This window comes from Amia ocellicauda, chromosome 9, assembly GCF_036373705.1.
Source record: "Amia ocellicauda isolate fAmiCal2 chromosome 9, fAmiCal2.hap1, whole genome shotgun sequence".
Lineage (NCBI taxonomy): Eukaryota > Metazoa > Chordata > Actinopteri > Amiiformes > Amiidae > Amia > Amia ocellicauda.
Window position 1 is genome coordinate 42,707,133 of NC_089858.1, and position 27,805 is coordinate 42,734,937.

Sequence of the window (27,805 nt, forward strand, 5' to 3'; positions counted from 1 at the left end):
TTCACTGTCATAACAATAGCTGCATTCACCAGTATTTTTTTTTTCAAAGTTGCATTTAATCAAGTTTAGTTTTGAAATTGTACCTCTAAATAACAGAAAAAGCATCGTTCATGACATTTCAGTTAAAATAAACTTGGGGACAGACATTTAGAATTTTATATTTTTATGAATTTAATTCTTTGTTTTTAAAATTGAGCATATGCCCACATAAAACAAAAACAACTTTTTTGAAAAAAGAAAAAAAAGTACATGAATGTAGAAGATCTTTATGTGGTCTTTGGAAGATCCATTGAACACCATTTTACAACTGTTTTATGAAAATTATTAGAATGTGTCCAAAGAATTCCAATGCCTTTGAAGCATAAGAATGGATAAGCAGGAGAAATTCACACACGCAGAGATTTACTGCTGTCGTTTTGTTGATATTTGAATTTTGGTTGGCAAAGACAAATAAGTACATGCAATCCCGTCTTTTAAATTCAATGGTCGAAATCGAACACTCGTTCTGATCAATCTATCCCAAATATTTAGCATATACTTCACTTGGAATTGTGGACAATAGTCAGTGTTTGAAATGCATCACAGGGAAAAAAAAATTGATATGTGAAATTTTACTCATTATTTATTTCTTAGATGATACCCTTGTCTAGGGCGACAAAATATAAGAGCAATACAGTGCAATTCAAGGCATAATACATTTAACAAATTCCAATTTACGCAAGTGTACACGGGATATACAGTAAACAATATGAGGTCTTACTTCCTAGATTGTAAAAGCTGATCGGTGCAGACAAGATTTTAAGTCTCAGTCAAGGGCCAAGGGAAAGGGAGCAAAGGGGAAATCAAAATAAACAATACGAGTACTAGTAAAGTAAGGCAAGTAGTATGACAAAAACACTGGATGGTCTGGAAATCTTTCCTGTACTGCCCCTTCTTTTTCTCTCACTTGGCTGACTTTCTTCCTATCTGCATGTACTTTCGGAGAAGGGGTTGTAGCATTTTGTGGTCTGAGGTCCAGATCATGGCATAATGGTCCGCAGAATGGTCTGGACCACTTAGAGCAAACTGGCATGCGTTTTTTTGTTTTTCTTTTCTTGGACACAACTTTTGAAAACCGTTTTCTGTAAAATGTGGTCGACTTGCATTTATATATCCATACTACAATCATAATAATCATAAGCATGTTCATATTAGTATATTCTAAGGGTGCATATGTATTTATTATAGTTATTTATTAGGGCCTACTGTTACAACAATAATGTGTTTACTGTTATTATTATTCCATACAAAAACGGAGAAGGGATTAAGTATGTTAACCACTATGTAGCCTATATAGTTGTCTGATTAAAAAGCAGAAAAACAAAACCAAAAAAAGTATTAAAGTGTTCATCAGTGGATTACATTTTTAGTGTTGCGTTGAAAAGCCCCACTAAATAGGGTCTAATGACTCCCCTGATAAATAGCATTAGTTTTCTGTAGTTTGGCAACAGTGAAGAATTTTGATTTGGCCTGTATTTTTCATAATTGTGAAATCTTTAAAACCTGGGAATTAGCCATGAAGGATAGACCTCATTTCTGAGTGTCCCAGTTTACAGTTGCCAAACATTAAAACCTCAACAAATTCCAGACTCCCCTAAAATAAGAAACACAAGTGAGCATGGTAGTTGTAAAAGGGATAACAAGCTGATCCACTCCTTTGATTTAGTTGTTATGTATAGTGTGTTATTCTGATAAGGTCTCTGCTTGAATAGCTAGCAAGCATGATAAATACCTGTCTAAGAAGACAATAATGGGGAGTGAGACATGAAACAACAGGTTAAGGGAGGTCCTATGAAGTCCCCGTTTAAACAAAGAGCCCTTGGGGACAAATCTGAAATGACTTATACTGAGTCTTGAAAAGGCTCAGCATCAACTGTGCAGTGTCTTTTAATGTGGAACCAATAAAACCAAATTTACATTCTTTCTGACATGTCAAAACACTCCCTGGTTATGCCCATACTAGTCAAAAGAGGTGTGTTGCCCTTTGATAAAGCTACCATTAATAGCCTGGGAAACTAAAACTAATTAGCTGGGCTCTGCAAAGAAGACTTTTTTTTTTTCCTGAGAGATTGGAGAGAATTCCATATTTAGCCAAATCAAGCTCTTAATGTCCTTGTATTCCCTGTTTTTTTCCTGTTCTTTATATTATATGTGAATTTCTGTCCTCTTGCTCACAATTTCCATTGCATTGCATTTAAATTAGTAAAATTGGCTTGTAAGAAGATGGCTCCAGACAAGGAAAATGGAGGGATTGTGTCAGTGGAACACATGCTTCTATACAGTGTTTCATTTGGGCATTTTTAAAAATAATTTTACCACCTCCTTTAGTTTTCTTCACATTTGTTGAGGGTGTTTATGCAAATCTAACATTTCAAACAGTAGTAGGAACAGAGCTCACTCCCTTTGTAAAACAGAAATTTGTGGTGATAAATTATTTAAATTAGGTACATTTCTACAGACATTACAGGCCATTTTTATAGCAAGTTTTCTTCCCTGCTAAATTACAATGATTCAAAATGGTATCACTCAAATAATATATATGTAATTTAATATAGAACTACTGCTGCAGTTATCTCTCAAATCTGTACACATTAATGCTACAGTGGTGTATTGTTTTTGTAATTTCTTCATGGCACCTTTTGTGGATATTCAGTAAACACAAACATTTCTTGGTCGTGAATATCTCTTGTTTTTACACTATTGAGATTACAAATAAACCATCAGGAGACTCTAGATCTGTGTTCTTCAATATATTTTTTCCACGGGCACATGCAGAGGATCTTTGAAGCTGCAAACACCAAACACCTGTATTTTTCTTTTGTTAACTGCAACCAGTGGCTAGTGGCCAAAAAAGTTAATTTTATCCCCTGATATACACCGATCAGCCATAACATTATGACCACTGACAGGTGAAGTGAATAACACTGATAATCTCGTTATCATGGCACCTGTCAGTGGGTGGGATATATTAGGCAGCAAGTGAACATTTTGTCCTCAAAGTTGATGTGTAATAAGCAGGAAAAATGGGCAAGTGTAAGGATCTGAGCGACTTTGACAAGGGCCAAATTGTGATGGCTAGGTGTTGACTTGGCCTCCAAATTCCCCAGATCTCAATCCAATCGAGCATCTGTGGGATGTGCTGGCCAAACAAGTCTGATCCATGGAGGCCCCACCTCGCAACTTATAGGACTTAAAGGATGTGCTACTAACGTCTTGGTGCCAGATACCACAGCACACCTTCAAAGGTCTAGTGGAGTCCATGCCTCGATGGGTCAGGGCTGTTTTGGCAGCAAAAGGGGGGACCTACACAATATTAGGCAGGTGGTCATAATGTTATGGCTGATTGGTGTATATAGGGAACAGAAGATAACTGAGAGGGTGATTGTCAATTCAAAGTAGAATAAACACAGAAAAAAGCTTCAGAGAATTGTGATGGTTTGTTGAATGGTGTTTTAAGTCAAAAGGGAAATCATGGCAGTGAGGGATAGGGATATATAATACATAATTTATCCTGACAGAATTAATGATTAAACAGGTGGTTTTGATCGGACACATGGAAAGCCATGCCCTTTGCATTTGTTGTTTTTTGTTTCTGTTGTGGGTGGGAGGTTATATTTGTTGGAATAATCTGCCATTTCCTTTCCAAGCGTAATGACAGAATTGAGCTGGCTGATGGGGTATTTGAGGCATAACTGTTCTGTACCTGTGTTCATCATACTGTTCCTCTGTGTGTAGGAAGGCGAGGATGCTGTGCAGTTTGCGAGCCGGGTGAAGTCAGCTATCGCCAGACAGGGGGGCCTGGTGGACCTTCTCTGGTGAGTTCAACACCAACACCGACAGGAATAGAGAGACAGAAGAGAGAGACATTGTTTTCTGTCCCCACTCCCCCAATGCTTTTTCCAGTCATCACCCAAGCTCAACCTTTCTAAATAGAAATATAGCTTGTAGCCTTTTTATTTTACATTGCACGTGTAACATTATTTTAATGTTTTTAACAGTTCATGTATTTATCATTTTTATTCAATATACACTGTAATTTGAGACCATCTGATTCAGAGAGTGTAGATTGTGCGGAGATGTGTGTATTGGAGTAAGTGAAGTGGATCATTGATACTTACAATTCAATGTAATCATCAGAAAATGGAGAAAAGGATCCTTATTAATAATCCTTAAAGGATCATTGAAAGCCCTCAGGAGACTATATGCAGCAGAACTTAATTGTGTGATTTGTTAATTTAACTTTTTTTTTTTTTTTTTTTTTTTTACATTGTGTTGAAAAGTCAGAAAATTAACAACTGGACAACCCTAGACAACAGTGCAGTAACCAGTGTATGTATGTCTTGTAGGGATGGCGGATTGAAACGAGGGAAAGTAAAAGACACTTTCAAGGAGGAGCAGCAGAAACTGTACAGCAAGATGCTCGTTGGTAACCAGGAGGATCGAAGCCGGTCATGAGAGCCAGTGGTGTGGGAATCTGGGCTGGGGGTATGGGGGTGCTGAAGAAACAACACTGCACTTTCTAGAACCCTTCCCTAGAATGCACCCACCTTCATATACTGGAATACTAACGGGGGCTTTTCATATTCCCAGCTTCACAGCTTCACAGCCTCCAGAGTGAGGGACGTTTTTGTTATAGATAAACAAGGACATGCCTTTGGTTTGCCTTCTTCAAGTCAAGACAATGGAGGTAATAAGGACTTCTGTTTTCTATCAGCAATGATGGACTCTAGCAAGCCAATGAGATGGCTGTTCTTTTTCCAGAAATCAAGTCCTATTGAGGGTACTGTAGCCTATTTCTTCTTTCATGGATTTTTCATGGATTTTTCCTTTGTTCTTATTTGTTTGTGTTGATTTGGTTTCACATTATTATTATTGCTTTTATGTTTTGGAGAAGAAAATAAGGGAAAATTATCCTGGCTCAAAGACTGAAGATTGTGTTGAGAATAATAAGCAGAAGAGCCTAGTCACTTTGGTTTTGTTCAGTTCTGTGTTAGATCACAGAACCAAGTTTTTGAAGGGTCACAAATGCATGCTGTCCTGTTTTGTTTATTTTTTTTATCTTTTGCTTTATTGCTAAACACCTGTTTTAAGAATTGTATGCACAAGTATGAAGGCAGGGGCTACTCTGGAGTGAAAAAAGTTTAATTTACTGACCTACCCAAAGACGTTACTTTAAAAAAATGAAAACAATCTAATGGCATGAGAGCCTTTAATAAGATTTTGGTGCGGGAAAGAATAATTCACTTTCAGGATCCCCTAATGTGACCTGACCTCACCCCATTTTATATAGATCTTCATCACTTAGCTTAATGATTCTTCCCACATAACAGAATTCGTAACTGCAGCCAAGGGCTAAGGTTTTTAAAGACACCATGCACATAGCAATGGAAATGGAGAGATTGCAAATGTTCATACTTATTAAACCTTCGCTATTGCATAAGAGTACCTGTAGCTTGCACACATTTGTTTAGCAAACCTTTGTTCATTACTGTAGCTATACATGTCTCTTTATCTATCCAGATGCATCTTTTACCTATCAGCCTCAAGCCATTCATCAGTTTATCAATCTAATTGATCTATTTGGTTATACATAATGTATGCTCCATTTTAATTAATACTTTTTAATGCAGAACCTTTTTTTGAGGTGGTCCATTACTTTTATCAAAGTATTTAAATACGTCTCCAGTGAGTTCCATCATTTGCTTTTGTAGAAATTGATCAGCACCCAAAGAGAAGCTGTTCTATGAACCTAAAGTAAAACTAATTTCTTGTTCATATTAACTCTGGTTACACACATTGCAATTTTGCAGTAGAATGCAATAATAGGAAGTCCTGTATAGATTGTGTGGGGCATTGCAGTCCAGCTCAGTGCATTGAAATTATAGTAGAGTTCACATTTATTGCAACATCTCAAGATTTGCCATCACTCATTAAATCTTTACATGCATGGGATTACTTTAGCAAACTCGTTTTATTGGGAACAATTTGAAAACAGTTTTTTTGTTTTTTGTTTCCCAAATAAAGGTTTTTAGCTTTATTTCCTTTAAATCAGAAATTCTGCCCAGCCACATTCTAAGAAGAGGCAAAAGTATGGTGAATTAACAACTGTACATTATGCTAATACATAATTCAGTGTATTATGTCAATTTGGCCAAACCAAAACCTCTGAAATATCCCATATTGTTTTCCCCATTGGTGACTTTGTGTTATACAATTTTAAAGTAATTAAATTCCTTAATAAAACCAGACTAATTGTATGTGGACAATTTCCCAGGATTTGCAGTATCTTTTGTTTGATATGCATAAATCAGAAATGCAGAAGAGGTGAGTTGCAGTAAATGTGCATGCTACTTTAGTATGATTTAGTTTTATTAATTGTAAATTATACATCACTCTCAATGAGTGCTTTACAGAAGCACATGATCACGCGATTATGGAAGCGCATGTCTATTCTGGAATCGACTCTGTCCTTTGCTAGGGATTGCAGCAGAGATGTAGGGTCAATTGCTTTTTGTTCATTTCCAGTTCCAAACTGAGTTCAATCAGTTCCGTTTTCATGACTGGTATATTTCTTATTTTCAATTTCTGTTCCATTATAGAACTGGAATTGGACTTGACCCTTGACTCTGACTTGTAGTGTGGTAAATGGTTTAGGTTACATTGAGGCTGTGAGGTGGGGCTACACCAGTGGAGTGTCCTGGGCATAGAACAGCAACCTGAACAAAACTGTACATCCACCAAAGAATCTCCATCCCTGAAGGAGTTTGCAAAACCAGAAAACAGGAGAAAGATAGTCAAGAAGATACTTTTGTTCAACGTCAAGGATTTCAGGTAAGCAGAAACATCCATCTTGTCAGTACATTATCCTGCTTTAAGTGTTATTTTTAATGTGAGGTGGTGATGCACTCTACTCTTGCTTCCATTTGTTCAAACACGGCGAGTTGAGTTGATGGCAAAGAGCTGGATTTTGGTCTCATCTGATCACAACACTTTCACCCAGTTCTCCTCTGAATCATTAAGATGTTCATTGGCAAACTTCAGATGGGCCTGTACATGGGCTTTCTTGAGCAGGGGTACCTTGCGGGCGCTGCAGGATTTCAGTCCTTCACGGCGTAGTGTGTTACCAATTGTTTTCTTGGTGACTATGGTCCCAGCTGCCTTGAGATCATTACCAAGATCCTCCCGTGTAGTTCTGGGCTGATTACTCACCGTTCTCATGATCATTGAAACTCCACGAGGTGAGATCTTGCATGGAGCCCCAGACCGAGGGAGACTGACAGTTATTTTGTGTTTCTTCCATTTGCAAATAATCGCACCAACTGTTGTCACCTTCTCACCAAGCTGCTTGTCTTGTAGCCCATACCAGCCTTGTGTAGGTCTACAATCTAGTCCCTGACATCCTTGGACAGCTCTTTGGTCTTGGCCATGGTGGAGAGTTTGGAATCTGATTGATTGATTGCTTCTGTGGACAGGTGTCTTTTATACAGGTAACGAGCTGAGATTAGGAGCACTCCCTTTAAGAGAGTGCTCCTAATCTCAGCTCATTACCTGTATAAAAGACACCTGGGAGCCAGAAATCTTGCTGATTGATAGGGGATCAAATACTTATTTCCCTTATTAACATGCAAATCAATTTATAACTTTTTTGAAATGCGTTTTTCTGGATTTTTTTGTTGTGATTCTGTTTCTCACTGTTAAAATACACCTACCATTAAAATTATAGACTGATCATTTATTTGCCAGTTGGCTTTCTTTTTAGAAAGGTTGAGGGGAGTGTTGGTTTCAAAAGGTCATAGATGACATTTTTCATCAGAGTTGAGAATCTAATATGTGAAGGTTTTCACTGCTGCTGTTTGGGTGTCTGGGGGCACACTCTGTCCAAGACTGGTGCCATGTTTGATCCGTCAGACTATGGCATTTGTCTCACAGGGGTATTTACATTTAGCCCCTGATCATTCCCCAATTATCCCTGCCTCAAGATTGGAAGTGAACATACTGTCCATTCATAATTTCTATTCAGCCTTGAATTTACTGTTCAAATTAACAAAACATACTTGAGCAATCATTTGGAAATCACAAATTTGAGAAACACTAGCCTTTAGTTTAATGTAGTTATGTGTTTTTTTTTCTGTTTATAAAACAAATCCTAAATTAGGGAGTCATAACATTTAATAGTTATAATATTTAATAAGCATAATTCAGATTAAGTAGATTGGGTATTTTCATGGTGTTACAAAATAAACTGGTAGTTTTGATCTGGTATATTAAGTCTGTACCTTCACAGTGCTTACAGATTGGACAGTAGTAGTATTACTATTATGTAATTGAGCAGAGGTGTTAATCCAAGGTGATTTACATGTTTAATCAAGCTAACATGAAATATACTACAAATACATAAGATTTAATACACCATTACACAATACATATTTAGCAACACATTACAGAGAACAACATAGTGTTAGACCAATTCAAAATGTTGACCCACTCACAGATAATAAAATTACAAACGTCTACTCACATTTTGATTCATAAATAGCAGAAAGTGGCTTCTGATCATTAAAGGGTGATAGGATACAGGTTTGTATTTTATGATTCAGGAATAGACCAACTTTTGATTTGGTCTAGCCCTAAGTCATGTATATATTATAAGAAATAAGGAAATTATACGAAATAATGTAATACTACAATTCATAGATGTTGTAATCAATGTTATATTATTAGATAACTAGAAGCTAGTATTCAGACACTTTCATTTTTCACATTCTATGGTTTTAAAGCTTGACACTAAAGTCATGAGACTTTGAAATATGAATTAATTTGTTATGTACACAACATACTCCACACATTCAAAGCAAAATCTAAAAAGTTAATATGAAATATAAAATGGAAAAGTCATGATTGGATAAGTATTCAACCCCTTTGATGTGGCAAACGTAAATTAATTCAGGTGTACGAAATGACCATAACAAGCCACGCAATTATGTGAATGGCCTCATGTGTGCAGAAAATAGTGGTTCTCATGATTTCAGAATAAAAACACCTTACTCTTGGTCATGCAGTGAATTTCAAGCAAAGACCGTAGAGCTTTCAAAGAAAGTCAGGGATAAATCATTGAAATGCACAGGTCAGGAGAAGGGTACAAAACAATTGATGTCTCTGACTATCGTCTACTCAATCATCAATAAATGGAAGGTGCATTGTACCAAGTAGACACTTCCTAGATCTGCCGCCAAACTGAGCAGTCGGGCAAGGAGGAAACTGGTGAGCTACAGATTTCAATGACTGAGATGGGAGAAAGTGTGCATCAATCAACAACACTTCAAACCTGGAATAAGTTTGGTTACTCTCCTCTGAACTGCCTCTAGAGCAGCAATATCTTTCTTGAAGTGTGGTGCCTAGAACTGTACACAGTATTCCAGATGAGGTCTAACTAGTGCATTGTACAGTCTTAACATTACTTCCCTTGTTCTAACTTCTACACTTTTGACAATATACCCTAGCATTGTTTGTCTTTTTTATTGCTTCCCGCTTCCACCTTGAATTTCATCTGCCAGGTGTCGGCCCACAACTGAATATTATCTAAGTCCCTTTGAATAACCTGTGCTGCCGAGATTGTATCTGCTGAGCCACCTATTTTAGTATCATCTGCAAATTTGACAAGTTTGCTAACTATCATTAATATATATTAGAAAAAGCACATGCCCTAATCCCTGTGGAACTCCAGTAACAACTTCACTCCAGTTAGAAGCGACTCCTCTAATCGACACCCTCTGTTTCCTATACATCAACCAGTTCATAATCCATCTACTTACATTACCCTGAATGCCTACAGCTTCCAATTTGAGGATCAGTCTTTGGTGTGGAACCTTATTAAAAGCTTTTTGAAAATCTAAGAATATCATATAATATGCAGTTGCATGTTCAAAAAATTCTAATAAATTAGTAAGACATGATCTGCCTCGTCTAAACCCATGCTGACTAACCAAGAATATGGACATTTGCAGTCTTCCAGTCAGTTGGCACATCCCCTGTTTTAAGTGTCAACTGGAATATTTGAGTTAGCGGCCTATAAATAATTTCCCTCTAGTACTGTTGGAAATATACCATCTGGCCCAGGTGATTTGTTTTTTAATTCAACTAGTCCCTTTAGTACCTCCTCCTCACTTATCCTGATCTCTCTTAGGATTTGATTGGACTAATTGTTAACCTGTGGCATGTTATAATTTTTTTCTTTTGTAAAAACCTCTGTGAATACTCATTTTAGAACATTTGCCACATTTTGTTTGTTTTCCATTTTTGCCCTTTACCCATGTGCACGATTGTTTCATACCTCTGCTTCCATTGGCCCAGCTCCTGCCTCCTCGCTCCTTGTCTCCTCGCTCCTTGATGACCATTGCCTGTCTTCCCGTCTACGAGACGTCTCGCCTTTGCCTGTCTGTCTGCCTGATCCCATGACTATCGCCCGTGTCCACAACCACATCCCCCTCTCTAGCCTCCATTGCCCTGATCCGCCAGCACTCGACCCGCGCCTGTCCGACCACGCACTGCACTTGGGTCCCCTGTTCCCGTGCTCCCCGAGGTGCAACAGTGACAGTTTCTTTCTATTTCCCTCTTTGCAGTTCAACATATTTGTATTTTGTTTAGTCTCTATCCCTTTTGTATGCGCTATACAACATTTTTTCTTAATTTTTTTGCATACCTCTATTAAACCATTTTGGCCAATGTTTTGTGGTCCTCAGTTTGCTAAGTTTTGGTACAAATTTCTCCTGAGCCTCAAGTAGAATATTCTTAAAATGTAACCATCCATTTTCAACTGAATCTATATCCAGTGTGCTCCAGTCTAATGCCGGGGTCACACTACACGATTTCTACAATCCGATCCGATTTTGGCAGCTCACACTTAACTACTATTTTGAACCAAATTTGTGTCTTTTGCGTCGTGAAGGAGCGCACACTACCCGACCGCTTAAGTACAGGGGAACACACACTACACGACTGATCTGAAATCCTTGTCGTGGTGATCTACATCACAGCCTCCAAATCTCGCAGAAACACGTGTGATCCACACAGCAAAAAGGTCAACAAACATGGACGTGCACATGTACAGGTCACGTCTGTGTAGCGCAGATCAGTGCTGCTCCACCAATGGAATCAGTGGATTTCTGCAGATCTGTGCAAAACTGCGGAAAGAATGCGACCACAAGCTGCTGTTGTTGTTTGTGTTCGTCTGTGCAGACAAACACAAAAAGAGTATAGTATTTTAAAATAACATGCCCCGAAACAACCAATGGTATTTGAAGTATTTTAATAAATACGTATGACAATGTTATTCTCCGGTCATGTTTATTCTTCCTGTTTCTTCTCTCTTCTTCAGTCAGCTTGGCTCGAGTCGTAAATATTAGACATGTTTAATAAAATCGTAGGGGCTCCGACAAGCTTACGATCAGATCGGAGGGCAAGCGATCGCATCACAGCCCGTCTCACACTACACGACCATCGGCAGCGGGGACGCGCCCCGACCAGGCTGATTGTCATGACGATCAGTGCCGATCAGTCATGAGGGCCAAATCGGGCTCAAATCGGGCTCAAAATCGTGTAGTGTGACCCCGGCATAACTCTAAGTGTCACCTCATACCTTTAAGGTTTGCTTTTCTATAATTGTAGTCCTTGTTTTTTGAAAGTATGCCTCAAAGCTAACCATATTGTGATCACAGTTTGCCATTGGTTCTCCAACTAGTGTCCCTATGATTCTATCTTGGTCACTTGAAAAGATCAAGTCGATGCATGTGCTCTCTCTGGTTGGCTCCCTGACAAATTGAGTTAGAAAGCAGTCATTTACCATCTCAACCATTTCTATTTCTGCTTCTGTAGTCCCAACTGGGCTTTCCCAGTCTATGTTTGGGAAATTGAAATCCCCCATTATAACAGCCACATCCTTGCTCCATTCAGTCCTGATTACATTGTACAATGCAACATCTTTCTGAATATCTGAATTGGGTGGTCTGTAACACACTCCTACCACTAATCTTCCAGATCTTTTATTCAAAAGTTTAACCCACAAAGATTATTTACTAGGATCTAATTTGAGTTCTTCTGCCTCAATGTAATTTCTGACATATAATGCTACCCCACCACCTCTTTGATTTTGCCTGTCCCTCCTAAACTGTGTGTATCCTTTCAACTTGTATTCATCCCCATCATTTTCTGTAACGCATGTTTCTGTCACTCTTACAACAACATAGTCACACGCCAGCACTGTGGCTTCTAGGTCTAACATCTTGTTCCTTATACTCCTGGCATTGCGGTACAAATATTTCAGGACTTTCCTACTAGTAGTTTCCCTTGGTTGTCTTTCCTTAGTGGAACATCTCACATTGTCAGAACTCCCTGCCCCCTGGTCACTAGTTTAAAAGATTCTCAATTACTCTGCACATACGCTCTCCCAATGCATTAGCCCCCTTCTGTTTAGATTAGTCCAGTTTGTACAGGTACCATCTATCCCAGAAGACAGAGCAATGCTCCATAAATCTGAAACCTTCTTCCCTACACCAAGATTGCAACCACATGTTAAACTTTCTAATCTCTGTCTCCCTGGCCATGCACGTGGTGCCAGAAAGATTTAGGAGAAAACTACCATGGAGGTTCTGCTCTTTAGTTTCTTTCCTGACTCTTTAAATTTGTCTTACAGAACCTCTGCCCTACCTTTTCCTATGTCATTGGTTCCAATGTGGACCATGACCAGTGGATTCCCCCCGGCTTTGGCCTGTAGCCCATCTACTAGTTTAGGGGAGATCTGCAACCTGAGCACCAGGCAGGCAAGATACCATGCAGGTCTTATCACTAGAACACACTGTGTGATCTACGCCTCTAAGAATTGAGTTTCCTACTATATCTACCTCCCTCTTCTGGGGGGTAGTGGGCACCATGGTGCTCTGGTCCTCAACTGCCCTCCCGTCACCCTCTGAGCCGTCACTGTCCAACTCGGTGTACAGGAGTTCGAACCTGTTGGGCATTTCTAGCTCTTGGGATGTCTCTAAGGGTTGTCCACGCCCTTTTCTGTGGTTACGACCTATTGTAACCCAGCAATTCTCTACACTTTCCTTCTCTAAGGTCTCAACTCTCCTAGGTTTTGGCATCCACACCATCTCTCCCATGGGCTGATTGACTAATTCTTCTACATCACTAATACAGCACAGATCAACAAGGTGAGTTTCAAGATCACGGACCTTGATCTCTAGGATTTCAACATGCTGACAACGTTTGCAAATTAAATCTTCATGGATGAGTTAATCCAGGAAGGCAATGATTCTGCAAACCTGACACTGTAGTGGCCACATGCTTCTAAATGTTAGTTGTTCCGTCTGAGTTTCTGTCCCCTGGGCAACTGCTTGACTTTTTGTGACCGAGAAACAGTGCAGCTCTTTCTCAACAGCTGCTTTAAGTAGCTTTTGTCTACCTGCCTCCAATTCACACCTAACTGTCTCCACCTGGCTCCACATTTCTGCTAGTCCTTGACTAAATCACCTTTCATTTACTTTCACCAATTCAGCAGCTGAACTGAATTGACTTCAATTAAGGCAAACTACAGACCAGATTAACTTCAATTAAGGCAAAGTTAAAACAAAATGAGGAATGCTAAGACTGCTCTGAAACAAAGACAACAAGATGGATGCCTCTCATCTGTACTCTCCTGTGTCTGTCTGTGGCAACTTGTAAATACTTCTGTTTACTTTGTAGCCAGTATTTACTGGTCCAGATGTCAGTACTACCCATTTTAGATTATGGAGATGTTAACAAAGCTGCTTCTAATTCGTCCCTCACATAGGCGCTGGCGCTCCCTACTGCACTCATCACTGATCTTCACACTATGGTTAACTGGCTTTCACTTCAAACACGTCGGCTACATCATTCATACAGACTCAATTATAAAACATTAATCAGAAAAGCACACTTATCAATTCAATACTCTCAGAAAAAATCAAGTCTGGAAAAATAATCTTCACAATATAATTTCATATAACCAACCATTAAGTAGAGGAATTGCATGTTTATTAAAGCAGTGTCCCATTTGCAACCAGTCTGCAGTGTCCTCCCCTGTCATCGTGGTACAGCCTATTTCTGAGCATTTTATTTCTCAGTTTTCACACTTCAACCACTTTTCTGTTTTTCATTATTTCAGTAGTGAAAACATTGAAATCGCACACCACATTCTTTTTTACAGAAGTTTATAACAATAAAATATGAAAATGTATACATTTCAAATTTTTCAGTTTTCCCAAAACACTGGAACATTGAAAATGGAATTGATTAGCATGACACAGACCAAGCAATCTATCAACAATATCATTCCCCTCTTATAATCTTCAATCTAGCAACCTGATTAGCTGAACTGTCCCTCGTGTGTCAGTGCTGTCTCATGACTGGAATGAGTTACAATCAAGAATTTAAACTACCTGGTTTGATTTCAAAAGGTGCTTTCCTCTTTCAGCGTGAATGACTTTTCTCAGTTTCATGTACGTGCCAGTGCAGATGTTGACTTCATTAAGTCTGATTTTGTTTTTAACATTTTTACGGTTGTGATGTTTTTAACTTGTATTTTTTAACTGCTGCCTCTTGGTCGGCATTTCAAATGATAACTTCTTCTCAATGTCCTTACCTGTTTAAATAAAGTTTTGAATTTGAATCCTATGGAGAATATGTGGAAATAAATGAAAACTCCTGTTCTTAAGTGATCCCCAAGAAACTAAAGAATGGGCAGAAATTGCACTACAAGACCCAGAAAGACTTGCAGTTGTAATTGCTGACAAAGGTGTTCCACCAACTGTTTGCATTAGTATTCAGACCCCTCAACTCAATCAACTTATTTCCCTTTTTTCATTAGTTTTTGCTGACATTTACTGTAACTTATCTTTTTTTTTTTTAAGTGTACGCGTATCCTAACTCTAAGAATGTAATTCAAATACACATGGCCACAGCTTCAAAATTAACTTATGGATAGGTCGTAAGGAAGTCCTCTATCAGATTAAAGGCTTTAAAGGATTCTTGTATAAATCATACTGTTTTATCTAACCACATAAATGAAAGATGATATTTGCTGTACCCCAATGGAAACTCTCCGTAAGCCTTCAGTAAACATTGTTTTCAGAGAGGGTTTAAAGTAATGTGGAACCACTTTGTATATAGGCCTTAGATATGAATGGTGAAATTTATTTTTCATTTTGATGGATTATCTGCATAGTACTTTTATTTATTTAATGGGTTCATATAAACCTAACATAACATTAAATACCTTTTGCTTGCTTGTCAAAATTCCCAAATGATTTGATTAGTCTTCCATTCTTGGAAAACAATTTTTACACAATTAATACATTTAAACATACATCTCACCGCTTCTCTAATGTGAAAGTGCTTGCATTTAGCACAGGTGAAAGATGTGCTTGCTTTATATTTTCAGCTGACTCAATCCAAGGGTTTATATGGTTCATGAATAAGCGTTCTGTAGTATCTTCATAATTATTGGGGGTTAACAATGGAATTGCAAAAATGTGGAGCCTAATATGTGTCTTGATTTCACTGCTCATCCAGATCCTTTTGTATTCAGTGGAACTTTAACTATAATGTCCTGGCTGACTCATCTATTCCCTAATGTTACCAGATATGAATAAAACTAAAATTACCTTTTGGCCAGCTTTAATAATGCTCTTGATTTGTGACATACTTCCAGTGGCTGCCAGCGGTACTGGTGCAGTACAGAGCTGGGGGAGTGTGTGGTATGGTTCTGTAATATTAATGCACCAGTACAAGCTCAATTATACATGTTAAACATTTCACTTACAAACCAAAAAAACTTTAGAAATAAACCTTAAAAAAAATATGTAATTCAAGCTTGCCTGTCAGTAGAGATTTCAGCTGTGAAACTGAAGAGACTAGAATTGATAATTATTGTTGAACGTTAGATGTTTCAGTTACAGCCTACAATGGGACAGCTGATATGTCACCTCTTTTGCCTGCAACATCAGTGAAAAGTGAAAGACTTTTCTCCAAAGCAGGTGACCTAATCACAGATCTGAGAACATGACTGACTTCTTCAAATGTTAAAAAAAAAAAAAGTTATACACCATAATCTAAGCTTGAGGAAGGATTGAGAAAGGGGAAGTGCTGTCAGTAACTGATAGTTGTCACCATAATTAAACATAAATGGACAGAAATAAGAGATCACAAAACGAAATTGATAATGATTGATAATCTAATCTATATTTCCACTAGTATTACATATTTTACAATATCTTACCCCTAACTTCACTGTTCAAATTGGTTTTCTTAGTACACTATTTTGTTTTTGTGTTTGAAAAATTAAACAGATTCTTGCAAATATCATTGCCAACGTTGTGCATAAAAATAGAACGCTGACGCTTTATAAAAACAGATTTCTATGTTGTTTACTTCAATATACCTTTGGACTATAAACAATGAAAATATTCTAGTTTGCACGATTCTTTGTTCTGCAGCGGGGGTCTCTTTTAGTTACAGAACTAAACTGGAGCCTACCATCCAGAGAACACCAGGCATCATGGGGCTCCTACTCCAAGTCCATAAATACTTATCTTTCAAAGTCAGGAAGGGGAGTTTGTTTCACTCAGGGTTGGGAGGGTTACTTTTAAAAAGTATTCCGTTACAGAATACGGATTACCTTCAGAGATGCAATCCGCAATCTGGCTTCCGCACAGCTCACTCCACTGAGACGGCTCTCCTGGCTGTCACTGACTCCCTCAGCCGCGCTCGGGCGGCCTCCCTCTCCTCAGTCCTCATCCTCCTTGACCTCTCTGCAGCATTTGACACCGTTGATCACTCCATCCTCCTCTCCTGCCTCGCTGACCTTGGGATCTCTGGGACTGCTCTCACCTGGTTCTCCTCCTACCTCAGTGACCGGTCCTACCAAGTGACATGGCGAGGCTCCTCATCCACCCCCCGACCTCTCCTCACAGGCGTTCCCCAAGGCTCCATCCTGGGCCTGCTCCTGTTCTCTCTCTACACTCGCTCCCTGGGCCCCCTTATTGCTTCCCATGGTTTCTTCTACCACTTCTACGCTGATGATGCCCAGATCTTCCTGTCTTTTCCCTCTTCTGACCCTCTCATCCCCTCACGCATCTCTTCCTGCTTGTCTGCCATTTCTGCCTGGATGCACCCACACCACCTCAAGCTCAACCTCTCCAAATCAGATCTCCTCTTTTTCCCCCACTCTTCCTCACCTTCTTCTGACCTCCCCATCTCGATCCCCTTGGAATCCACCACACTCTCTCCTTCTTCCGCTAAAAATCTAGGAGTCACCCTCGATCCTGCGCTCTCCTACTCCCAGCACATCACCGCGCTGACGCACACCTGCAGATTCTTTCTGAGCAACATACGCCGGATCCGTCCCTTCTCACCAACTACTCAACTCAGCTACTCGTCCAGTCACTGGTACTCTCCCGCCTGGACTACTGCAACTCCCTCCTGGCCAGCTGGCCTGCCTGCATCCACTACCCGCCCACTCCAGCTCATCCAGAACTCTGCGGCTCGTCTGGTATTCTCTCTGCCACGATTCGCACACGCTACTCCACTGCTCCGCTCCCTCCACTGGCTCCTGATAGTGGCACGCATTCAGTTCAAGACTTTGACCCTCAACTACCGCTGTCTTGACCACACTGCACCAAGCTACCTTCAGTCACTCGTCTCTCCATACATCCCCTCCAGACCATTGCGCTCCTCCAGTGCCAGGAGGCCTTGTACTTCTCTGTATTTTTGCACTTATGTTGTAAGTCACCCTGGATAAGGGCGTCTGCCAAGAAATACAAATAATAATAATAAGAGCCTCACCCAACATTTGGTTAAAAAAAAGGGAGTGGTTGGTGCGGGGGGGGAATTGGGGGTGTTACAATCGCGCTCCGATCCTGTTTGGGAGTGGGTGGTTGGTGCAATCGCGCTCCGATCCTGGGGGTGGAATTGTGCTCCGATCTTGCGGGGGCCGCCATAAATTCCCGTATGCCACTGATTACCTTGTTTTAAAAACATAATCCAATACATTACTCCAAGTCAGTTACTAATTAGAACAGTTTTAGATAACTTTTGCAATACTTCCCCCCTATATTAAAAAACAAAAGCAGCTGAGTTCAAGAAGTGAAACAAAATGTACTACACATCCTAATACTAATGACGGATTGAAATCGTTTTTTTGTATCCTCAGATTTGCGTCTCTGTGGTCCCGAAAGGGTTAGGACTAGTTTATTCAGTTTGTGCGATTTGTTTTGTTTTAGGCTATAAACACGTTGTATGTTGTTATTTTGGTATTATAGTAAGTATTTCATTAAGTCACAGAATCAGCTAGGATGCACAGGAACTATTTGTAATGTACGTAGATATATCTTAAATTGAGATAACGTATTACTGCAACTATGAACTACCGATAACGTTTTTTGGTTATACTATTTACTATTTTGCTTATTATTATGCTGTCATAAAAATATATAATTATTAAATCGTATTTATTATAATTATTAAAATGCGTATTTTCTACTGACAGGTCAAGCATAATTGTATTACAGTTGCACACATTTAAAAAAATAACATCTTACCTACAGATGTTTTTTTAGATTTTAAATTGAGTCCTCGGAAGCAGACTACATTGTCCCGTGGTCGGCACATCTTGTAGGGGCCTATTGCACTTTAATATTTGTTACATTTGATTTCCTTTAAAGTGATCAATTGCCTGTTTTTCTTTTTGTTTTGTTTTTTGTTTTAAATCCCTGCTAACTGGCAATGTTGCCACAACGGTCACAGTTGTACAGCTGTGTGTTACTAGCTGGGATATCACTGACTAACAGCTTTCATTATGCTGCTTGTTGCAAAATGTCGCCGAATTAACCTCTCTTTGGCTACAGACCGTAAATAAAAACTATTTTGCAAAAATACTACACACGGCCCCTTCGGATTCCTTTACTTGTACACTTTAATGTAAATTATGTAGAAGTAATCTGTCATCTCTTAATTATTTTTAAAAAAGTATCGATATTCAGAATACTCGTCTGACAGGAGTAACATAACGGAAATACAAGTATCAAAATTCTGTAATCTGACCACGTAACACCGCTACTTTATTCTGTTACTCCCCAACCGTGGTTTCAGTACATATTTAGTGACATTTAAAACGATCAAAAGAGTATAATAACATTTACTTTTGGTACTATTCATAAAAGTTTGTCATCTTAAATTCACCAGTAATTTTCAAAATATGAATAACAAATACAGGGTCATACAATATTACATTAAAAAAAAAAAAAGTTAAAAACGTAAAAGTGGCACAAATGTGGTAAAACTCCACCATTTATTTGATTGTATTAATTATTTCCTCATAACAGGAATAACAGGTTACAAGTTTGAATATAGCCCTGGACATTTTGCCACTTATATTTCTGAACAGCTCCTAACAAATTGCAGAGTGAAACAGACCCTTGTAAACAGACTGCTTTCGCTCATAACACAACTCATTGGAATTTTCTCATTGCCTGCTGCTTAGCCTCACAACCAACATTTTCATAGTAAGTAAATGTAGATAGCAGGGCGGAGGGGGGGTTAGTGAAAGTAGTTTCTTAAAACAGGTGGTCCCAGGGAATGCCATTTGGAAGCACATACATGCTTTATGTGTAGATTACATAAACATATAGTCATATCAGGAGCCGAGTGAATTAAAGCACCATAGTACAACCATAGAAAGTCATACTGAAATCCAGGCTGGTGAAGGAATTGGTGGTAAAATTAATTTAACCATGCAACCCTTCAAGGACACTGCATCCACGCTGAAAGCTGGCGTGCACTTCAACACGTTATTTGTGTACCATTATGGCTTAGCCTTCCTGTCCCTTTAAAAAAACAAAAAACAAAACGTTGGTCATTTGCTTAATCGCTTTCCCGAGTCTGTCAACATCTCGAAATGCAGTTCCTGTGTGGGCCATCTGTGTATCCCCAGCCACTCACCAGTGAGTGCGAGTCTAATCGATGGTCATAGGCTTCCGTGTGTACAGAAATATAAAATAAAAATAAAGATTGAAGTTTGCGAGAATGCACCTGCTCAAATCTCCTACTTTAGATCATAAAACATATTATAGAAATCAGTCAGGGATTCCCCGGCTGCCAAGCAGGGTGGGTCCCCACTCCAGGTAAACGCTGTATGTTTAATTTGTATATCAACCTGTCACCCTATTCTATACATTCGGTAGTTACTTAGTAGTTAACATGTAAGATGCGTGTTTATTTGAACACATATAGCCTACGAGTTTCTTGTTTTGATTAAAGTTGGTCCAATGCGTGTGTACCCTGCAAGTCCCAGTAAAAGCAAAGCTTGAAGTACAGGATATGCGTTTCTTATGGGATTTCCTTCCGTTTTTTTAGGGGGGGGGGCGCTCTCAAGTCTCCCAGTGTATGCCTCTTTCTGCCATGCATTCTAGAAGATTCTGCAAACACACAAGTACCAATATCCATTTCCCCCCAAACATGGTATCCCTTGTTCGCTCGAGTTGCTGTAACGCAACCCCTCTGCTACAGTTTAAACGCGTTGAAGTGCTGTCAACCGCCGACAGCAGCGGGGCGGAGCTCCCGAGTTCACAAACACACGACATTGGCAACTATACTGACACTGAGGGCCAGGCAGGGCAGGATCTGCGCGGTTTTGCCAGTCAACTGTGCGTGAATTAAGTCTGCTCACCCTCCAGTCCTGTTATCATGCTTGGACAGGACGATTTCCTTGCAGTACCCACACTGAGCAGACACTGGGCTCCCGAAGGGACCAACGCCAGGATCTGAGAATTAAGACGGCACCAATAATGTATTGCCACCAGTGACTTCGGACTGCTCAGAGAAAATGAGACAAGAAAGAAACGTTTCCAAGGGACACATTTATGTACGACTTGAAACTAATTAGCTGTAACCTTGTTGGTTTGCCAGTGTTAGGTGTGCAGCGTCTGCCAGTCTGGACTGTTTGTATTGTGGATTAGACTACTGTCATGGGGAGTTACACTGACGTCCTGTTGGTTACTGCCAATGTGGGATCGTTGTTTGATAATGTAAGTGGATTTTTACTACGGCGAAAGTTGTGAATTGTGGGTTTTTTAAGCTTGTTATTGTTATCACTCGAACGACCATTTACGACCCTACATAGGCATATCCCATGAAAAAAAAAATCGGCTGTCATCAGGACTTGTTAGGGAATACTGTAGAGGGAGTTTGAAGGGAAAATATTTCCCCATGAACACACATTCATTATGCAAAGTATAACTACCGTCTTCTACGAAAATATGCAAGTTATTTTATGTCGTAAGATGATGTAAAAGTGAGCTCGCTATCACTCGCATAGTGCAAAAACCAATGCTTAAAAGTTAATTTCATGCAGAACAATAAAATGGTTATTATTGGACAAACGCCTTTTTTGAAAAATACATGCACTGCTGTTTCATAATTTCCCTTGAAGCATTTAAAATTATGCACCATATATGTTTACGTGCATATGATAATATTTGGGAGTGTGTGAAATTGAAGGTGTTGTAACTGGGGGGGGGGGGGGGTTTAGAGAAATTATACTGTACTACCTCAGGCCTTTCCCAGCAACTAAACCCTGAGTCTGAAGTAATCTTTGCCTCCTTCACCGTGAGCAAGGCTGGGTTACAGAGGTGAAGACGTGGGGCTTCGCGACAAACCCGCCGACACATTAACAACTGCCTATCAAAACGGGTATGCGGGTGTGTTTATCTGTTCAAATAAAACCGGAAACAGTGCTGCCGAAGTTAAAGACAAGCAATGAGAAACAAAAAGCACAAATTCTCAGCCCGTGCCGCGAAATACACTTATACAGAAGGGGTTTGTCTTGGTTACAGCAGTTTCTGCTACAACTACAACGGTGTAGCATCATGCGACTGCAAGGTGTTTGATGCACGAAATGTATGTAACATCAAAGTATCAGTACAACTAAAAGTGATGTGTTTCAAGTTTTGTGTATGGGAAACAACATTAGTACATACAATTATATAGATACTTTGATGTTACACACATATATATATATATATATATATATATATATATATATATGGCTATAGAGATTGATCAAAGTTGAATGTATAAGCAATTTTGTTAAAGATCATGTTTAATAATGAAGCAGTATAACCTTAGACAATATTTAAATGTATTATTAATGCTATTTACAAATTAAACCTGTGCTGATAATTTATTAGGTAACAGGTGCAGCAATTTAAAAAAGCAACACAATACTAATTGTATAACAATTACAATGTAAAGGACAGTATTTAGACCTATATTATATAAATCACTCTCATGAAGGTCAAGCTGTCTCAGAGTAATCTTTTATTATATAATACAAAAATATCTTAAATATTGAAAAATCTTAAACAAACAAACCAAAAAAACAGTACAAATACCTTATTCCATCAAATAGCACATTGTGTAACCTATTGGCCTCCAATTTGATAGGCAAATGCATCTAAAATTCAAATTGCTATAAAATGTTGCCTAATTGGTTATTGTGATACCATATTTCCTAATTGACATGTTTGATTATGTAAGAAATACCATCTGAGAAATCATGGTCTTCCAAGGTTTTTAGGATATTTCAAGTAACTTAAATTGACAAATACACAGTCATACACTCTGTCTATGTTCAAATAAACAAATGTATACTGGCTGAAAAGTTTATGAAAATTTGGCCATGGTTTGCTGTATCTAAAGACCTGTCATAACATGCTAACAATTCATAATAAGTGGCTGTTCATGTTTAGCCTAATTCATGTTGGTATATATAAATAATTTGGCAATGTATCATGAATACAGGCTTATATCTCATGCATTCATTATTTATGAATGCATGAGGAAATAAAAGTGTTAATATATACTTACAATGGAAATACAGGAATGTTCATAAAGTCTCATCCATAACACAAGTTAATGAGGATATTTATTAATTTAAGAATGAAACTGTTTCAAGAGAATGGCTGTGATAACAAGATCCTACATAACTTTACTGGCTACAATTGAATCCTTTAAGATAATTCTCTTTTAAATTTTGACTTAGAATTGTGACTGCATAAAGGAACTTCAGTAAGGTTCAGGACAGAGGGATTAGGTAGCATGAGAAGACATACCCTGGCTATTCACCTGTAAAGTATAGAGGTACGAGAATCACAATCACCGTTGTTGATTAGAGGTATTTACAAACTCCCCATTCCATTCTTAGTATGTGAATGTATGTTTTATCTAGACCTAGAACTTTACTTATTGTATCTTATTGTGTGTTGTAATTTTTGGATTTAGGCCTGCTGTATTTTGTGATGGTTTTGAAATACATTTCTTTGACACATGTAAGGGGTAAGGGTGTCTGCCAGTAAATAATAATAGTATTGAATGTGGCAAAACTAGGTAGATGCAAAGGCCGATTAAGGGAATATTTGTTTCCAGTTCTGTTTAGATGATGATGATGATTATAAATCTGATGCTTTTATCCAACTTTCAACATGATTCAACAACATGATTGACTTAAAAACATACAGGGAACTACATAAATTAAAAAATACATAATGTAGCCTTATTACAGTAAAGCAAAACATTACAGGAACTGTAGGAAATTAGCTAAATTAATTGCAATTGGTTCTTCTGTAATAAGCAGTTTCTAGCAAAAGTGCTGTTGAAAACAATTTACATAAGAACTTAAGAAAGTTTACAAACGAGAGGAGATCTAAGAGATCCAAGGATCCTATGCAGTCTATTTTTGAATGTTCCTAAATTTTCAGCTTCAACCACATCGCTGGGGAGTTTATTCCAGATTGTAATAACTCTCTGTGGCCTATAGGTTTAGGCCTGTAGGTTGTGAGTATAATGTGAGGCACTGCAAGTTGTTACTCAATACAGTGGAGATGGAAGGATTATAAGGTCTTTACTGAATGGTAAAGCTCTGTTAAGTAACTTCCTAGGGGGCTGATCCTGTATAGAGCCAGGAATGGAGTCAGAGAAAAAAGTCCATGCCTGCATTGTGTCTCCATGTCAACAACCGATGTAGTGATTGATTGGAATTCATCTGCAATGTGTCTGGCCTTTTCATATTTTTCTTTTTGTAAGATTTGAAGGCTAAAGGTTTTCTTTAAACACATATGTGAATTATCTACTGTAAAGCACAACAGTAAAACTCAGATTTAGGGGCATCCTGGATTCTGTTTGGCACTATTTCAGAAAGTGTTTGTCTCAGAACCAACCCCAGCAGTCCTTGACAGCTAAGGCCTAGGTTTACGGGCTTGATTTTGATTTGTGACTGAAGAGGAAAGATAATTGTGTATGGAACTTTGGCAGGAAGCCACACTTTCCGGTTTCCATACCGGATCCCTGTTTGGTTGTAGGATGTACTGATCTAGTGATCGGAAGGTCCTGGACATTCCCTTTAGATTTTAAAATTTGTTTTGCATGGTAGATTGAATAGTTTGTAGTTCTTATAATACCTTGCTCAATTAAATCAGAGGACAAAGTTCATTTGAAACTAGCATGACTGTGAACATATTACAAACGAAGAAGAGGAAGTATGTGTGTAATTTGTTTTTCATGTGTAACCACTTGTGTTTGAGTGCTTAAGAAAACCCTGCAATAAAAATTGTTCCAAGACATAAATATACACACACACACACCTTGAAATTAATAGACTCCCATCTAGTGAAACCAGAAAAACATAATTTGGCATTTTTTAATTCTTCTCTAAAACAGGCCTTTTATGTTCCTTTCACCTGTTATGTAGGTAATTGCATTTGTTTTTGTTTCAATGTTCAGATCACAGGGTAAGATGGGGCAGGCTTGTGCCTTAAAAATCTTGCGAGTTTGTTGAAATACTACACTCCACTTTACACTCTGCTTTTGGCCTTAGCCAAAGATTGAGAAGATTGATATTCGGTTATAAGTAAGTGTACTAGCATTTATTTAGTTGTGGCAGAGACATTTGTAAACTTTCAATGCAGCCCAGTGTGCTGTAAAGTGCTGCCTGTTTCTCTGAGAAGACTTGTGCAATATACTGTTGGGTCTCTGAAGATATGGGGGTTAATGGGGAGCAAAGCAGAAATACTGTCTTTATAGTACAAGTAGTCTCCAATGTGTAGCATTTTAGATATACTATGATTGGCACTTACAGTGCTCGAACATTTACACCTCTGTTAGTACTTATGGCGCTCGATCCTCACACTTACGGTATGATGGTAGTTCAGGCAGCTGGTAGTCTGCTTCCTGTGACTGTTTGTACTACAACTTTTACAAAAAGGATCCAATCCAGTTTAATTGTAATAAACAGCAGAGTTTGATTATGCAGAGATCCTGCAGGATCTGTATTTGAAGCTGAAGAGAGGTGATCTAACTAGATTTCTTAAGTATGTAAATTAAATTAACATGATGTATGTATAATGTGATGTATTTTTCATCCTTTGTTAAAGTTATTTATGGATTTACATACATTACATGTAATTACATTGATATTGTACATAGTTTATTAACTATTGGTAATTTCCATAAAAAGTTGGGCATCTTGATCAGAAACGTAACACTTAAGATGCATATTTAATTGTTTTAATTGTCACAGCTGGCCTATCTCAGGTCAACTCCAGCCCTCTTCTGTGTGTCATGCCCTCTGTATCCATCTGGACACCCCCCCCAAAGGCCACTCTCCTAGCTGTTTTCATGCAAATCTTGCCCAATCTAGGAGATGAATGAAGAACAATCAATCCTGCAGGCTCAGCCTTTATCGAGTCAGGCTCCAACACTTGCTCTCCCATCTATCATTGTAGCATCCTTTCCTCCTTAGCTCCATTCAGTGGAACACCAAATGAGCATGATGGGTCGAATGGCCTCCTTTTGTTTGTAAACTTCCTTATGTTCTTATGTATCTCCCAGACAATGGCAGCCCCACAGCCTGGCTACTGACTCATCAAGTTGCCTTTCTTACAACCCAAACCAAACAATCATCCTGCACCCAGATCCTCCAATAAATCCATGGAGGGCTCAGCAGCCATACCCACTGCTGCTTTGTAGCTCTGTTGGTCCTGAAGGTTGGCCACAAACTAGAGAGCATCTAGAGAGGTAACCTTGCTGTCTCCTGCATCAGTGTTACCTCGCTCCCGACTACCCTTGTGCCACATTGCAGGTTGGCTACAGACCAGACATCATCCAGCACCACCGCACTCTGCAGGTCTGCCCACAGATCTTCTGTTGTCCATCATCCCCCTCTAGTCACTCATGCAGGTTAGTCTATGGATCGCCAGATATCTGTCAGTACCACCTTGCCCAATTGGTCTGCACCTTCCCACTCATGAATTCACCAGCAGCCTGCTTTCCATCTTTGCTAGCAAGCCTCCCAGTTTACACCTCACTAAAAATCCCAGCTTCAATCATCCGCTGCACCTGGTCCATCCCAGCTGCTTCTAAGGTTGGTTCTGATCGCCTGCCTACAATTCACCTTTAAAGAATGCAGTTTTCAATTCCCTGAAAACTTTTCAAACTATTTCTCTAAACAGTGAACCAAGCAACCCCCATACCACCCCATTTCCCATTCTGGATAGAACCCAGAAGTGCCCTCTGCCATGCCTGTCAATCTAACTGCTGTTGTTACTCCCCTTTGTCATTTCTTCCATCTCCATCGTCTTACCCACCATGCCTTCTGGGCGCAGAACTGTCCTCTATATATTCTTCGTCGCTGTACTATCCCCCTGCTTTCTCCTCCATACTACCTGCTGTCTCCACTGGCCCCCTGTAAGGCATGGACCAGACCCAGCTGTCATTCCTCTCAGCCAAGCAAGTAAAGCCAAAGCTTTCATACAATTAATCGATCATGCTGAGTCTTAATTGAGGTTGTATACTACTGAGTTGGAATTTTCTTGAGTAAACAACTCCAATTCTATGCATCCACTTTGGTTGGTTAACTATTATATCAATAGTATTTCAAGTTTCTAACACACACCCCTAGCGTTCATCGTTTTACATCCCACCTCTCCAGTCCCCACTTCCAGAGCAGCTTCTTGGCTAATACCTTAGAGTGTGGAGATGTTTTCTATTCAAGTTTTCTAAATACAATTTTAACTTTCAAATAGTACAAGTTTGCCCAGCTACCATTTTACCCAGTTTTCCCCTTTAATGTGTCCTACACAATCAGCAATGTGTGAAATTCAAAGGAATGGTCATGGATGCTATGACATGCAAATCTGTTATGCAAAGCAGCCTGTGGAATTGTGCATCTGCATCATACTGCAGTGGCTGGAAGTACACATTTCTTAAATGAAAACAAAGCTCTATATTTCTACACTTTATTATTTTGTGAACTAGGAGTTAGCTGATTATCAGCCTCAAGCACACATTCATTGTAGTAAAGGGTTTTGGACCTCAAAAACAATCACTATCTTTACTGATAAGTTTGAATGTTTTGCTTTCACTAAGTTTGGCAGAAATGAAGATAGCATTTTTGTTACCCTTGTAATATTGCTTACATCCAGAACATGTTATGTTAGTAAAGCATCTGTTGAATAAATACATATTTTTTATTACTATTTATAGTGGTAGTAGTAGTAGTAGGTTTAGTAACGCTGGTGTGCAAGGCCCTATAAAATTCTGAATACGAATTTGAGTTAAACTGATCATACTTAAGGCATTCAATAAGGCCATCCAAATTAGCACATATTAAGAAGAATAAAGTGATCATTATATAATAATAAAA

General features: G+C 38.9%; 2 protein-coding genes across 7 annotated transcripts in view; both read left to right on the forward strand.

Annotated features, from left to right (window-relative positions):
• Nucleotides 1–6,307, forward strand: part of gpat4 (glycerol-3-phosphate acyltransferase 4) — a 92,024-nt gene extending 85,717 nt beyond the window's left edge. For all 5 annotated transcript variants that reach the window (XM_066714544.1, XM_066714542.1, XM_066714543.1 and 2 more), the window contains 2 exons: nucleotides 3,775–3,854; nucleotides 4,386–6,307. In XM_066714544.1, coding sequence (XP_066570641.1) covers nucleotides 3,775–3,854; nucleotides 4,386–4,494 — 189 coding nt within the window. In that variant the 3' untranslated portion in view covers nucleotides 4,495–6,307. The remainder of the gene's footprint in view (nucleotides 1–3,774; nucleotides 3,855–4,385) is intronic.
• Nucleotides 6,308–20,675: 14,368 nt separating this feature from the next.
• The window catches only part of inpp5l (inositol polyphosphate-5-phosphatase L), an 86,902-nt gene continuing 79,772 nt past the window's right edge, over nucleotides 20,676–27,805 (forward strand). For both annotated transcript variants that reach the window (XM_066714549.1, XM_066714550.1), the window contains exon 1: nucleotides 20,676–21,134. In XM_066714549.1, coding sequence (XP_066570646.1) covers nucleotides 21,075–21,134 — 60 coding nt within the window. In that variant the 5' untranslated portion in view covers nucleotides 20,676–21,074. The remainder of the gene's footprint in view (nucleotides 21,135–27,805) is intronic.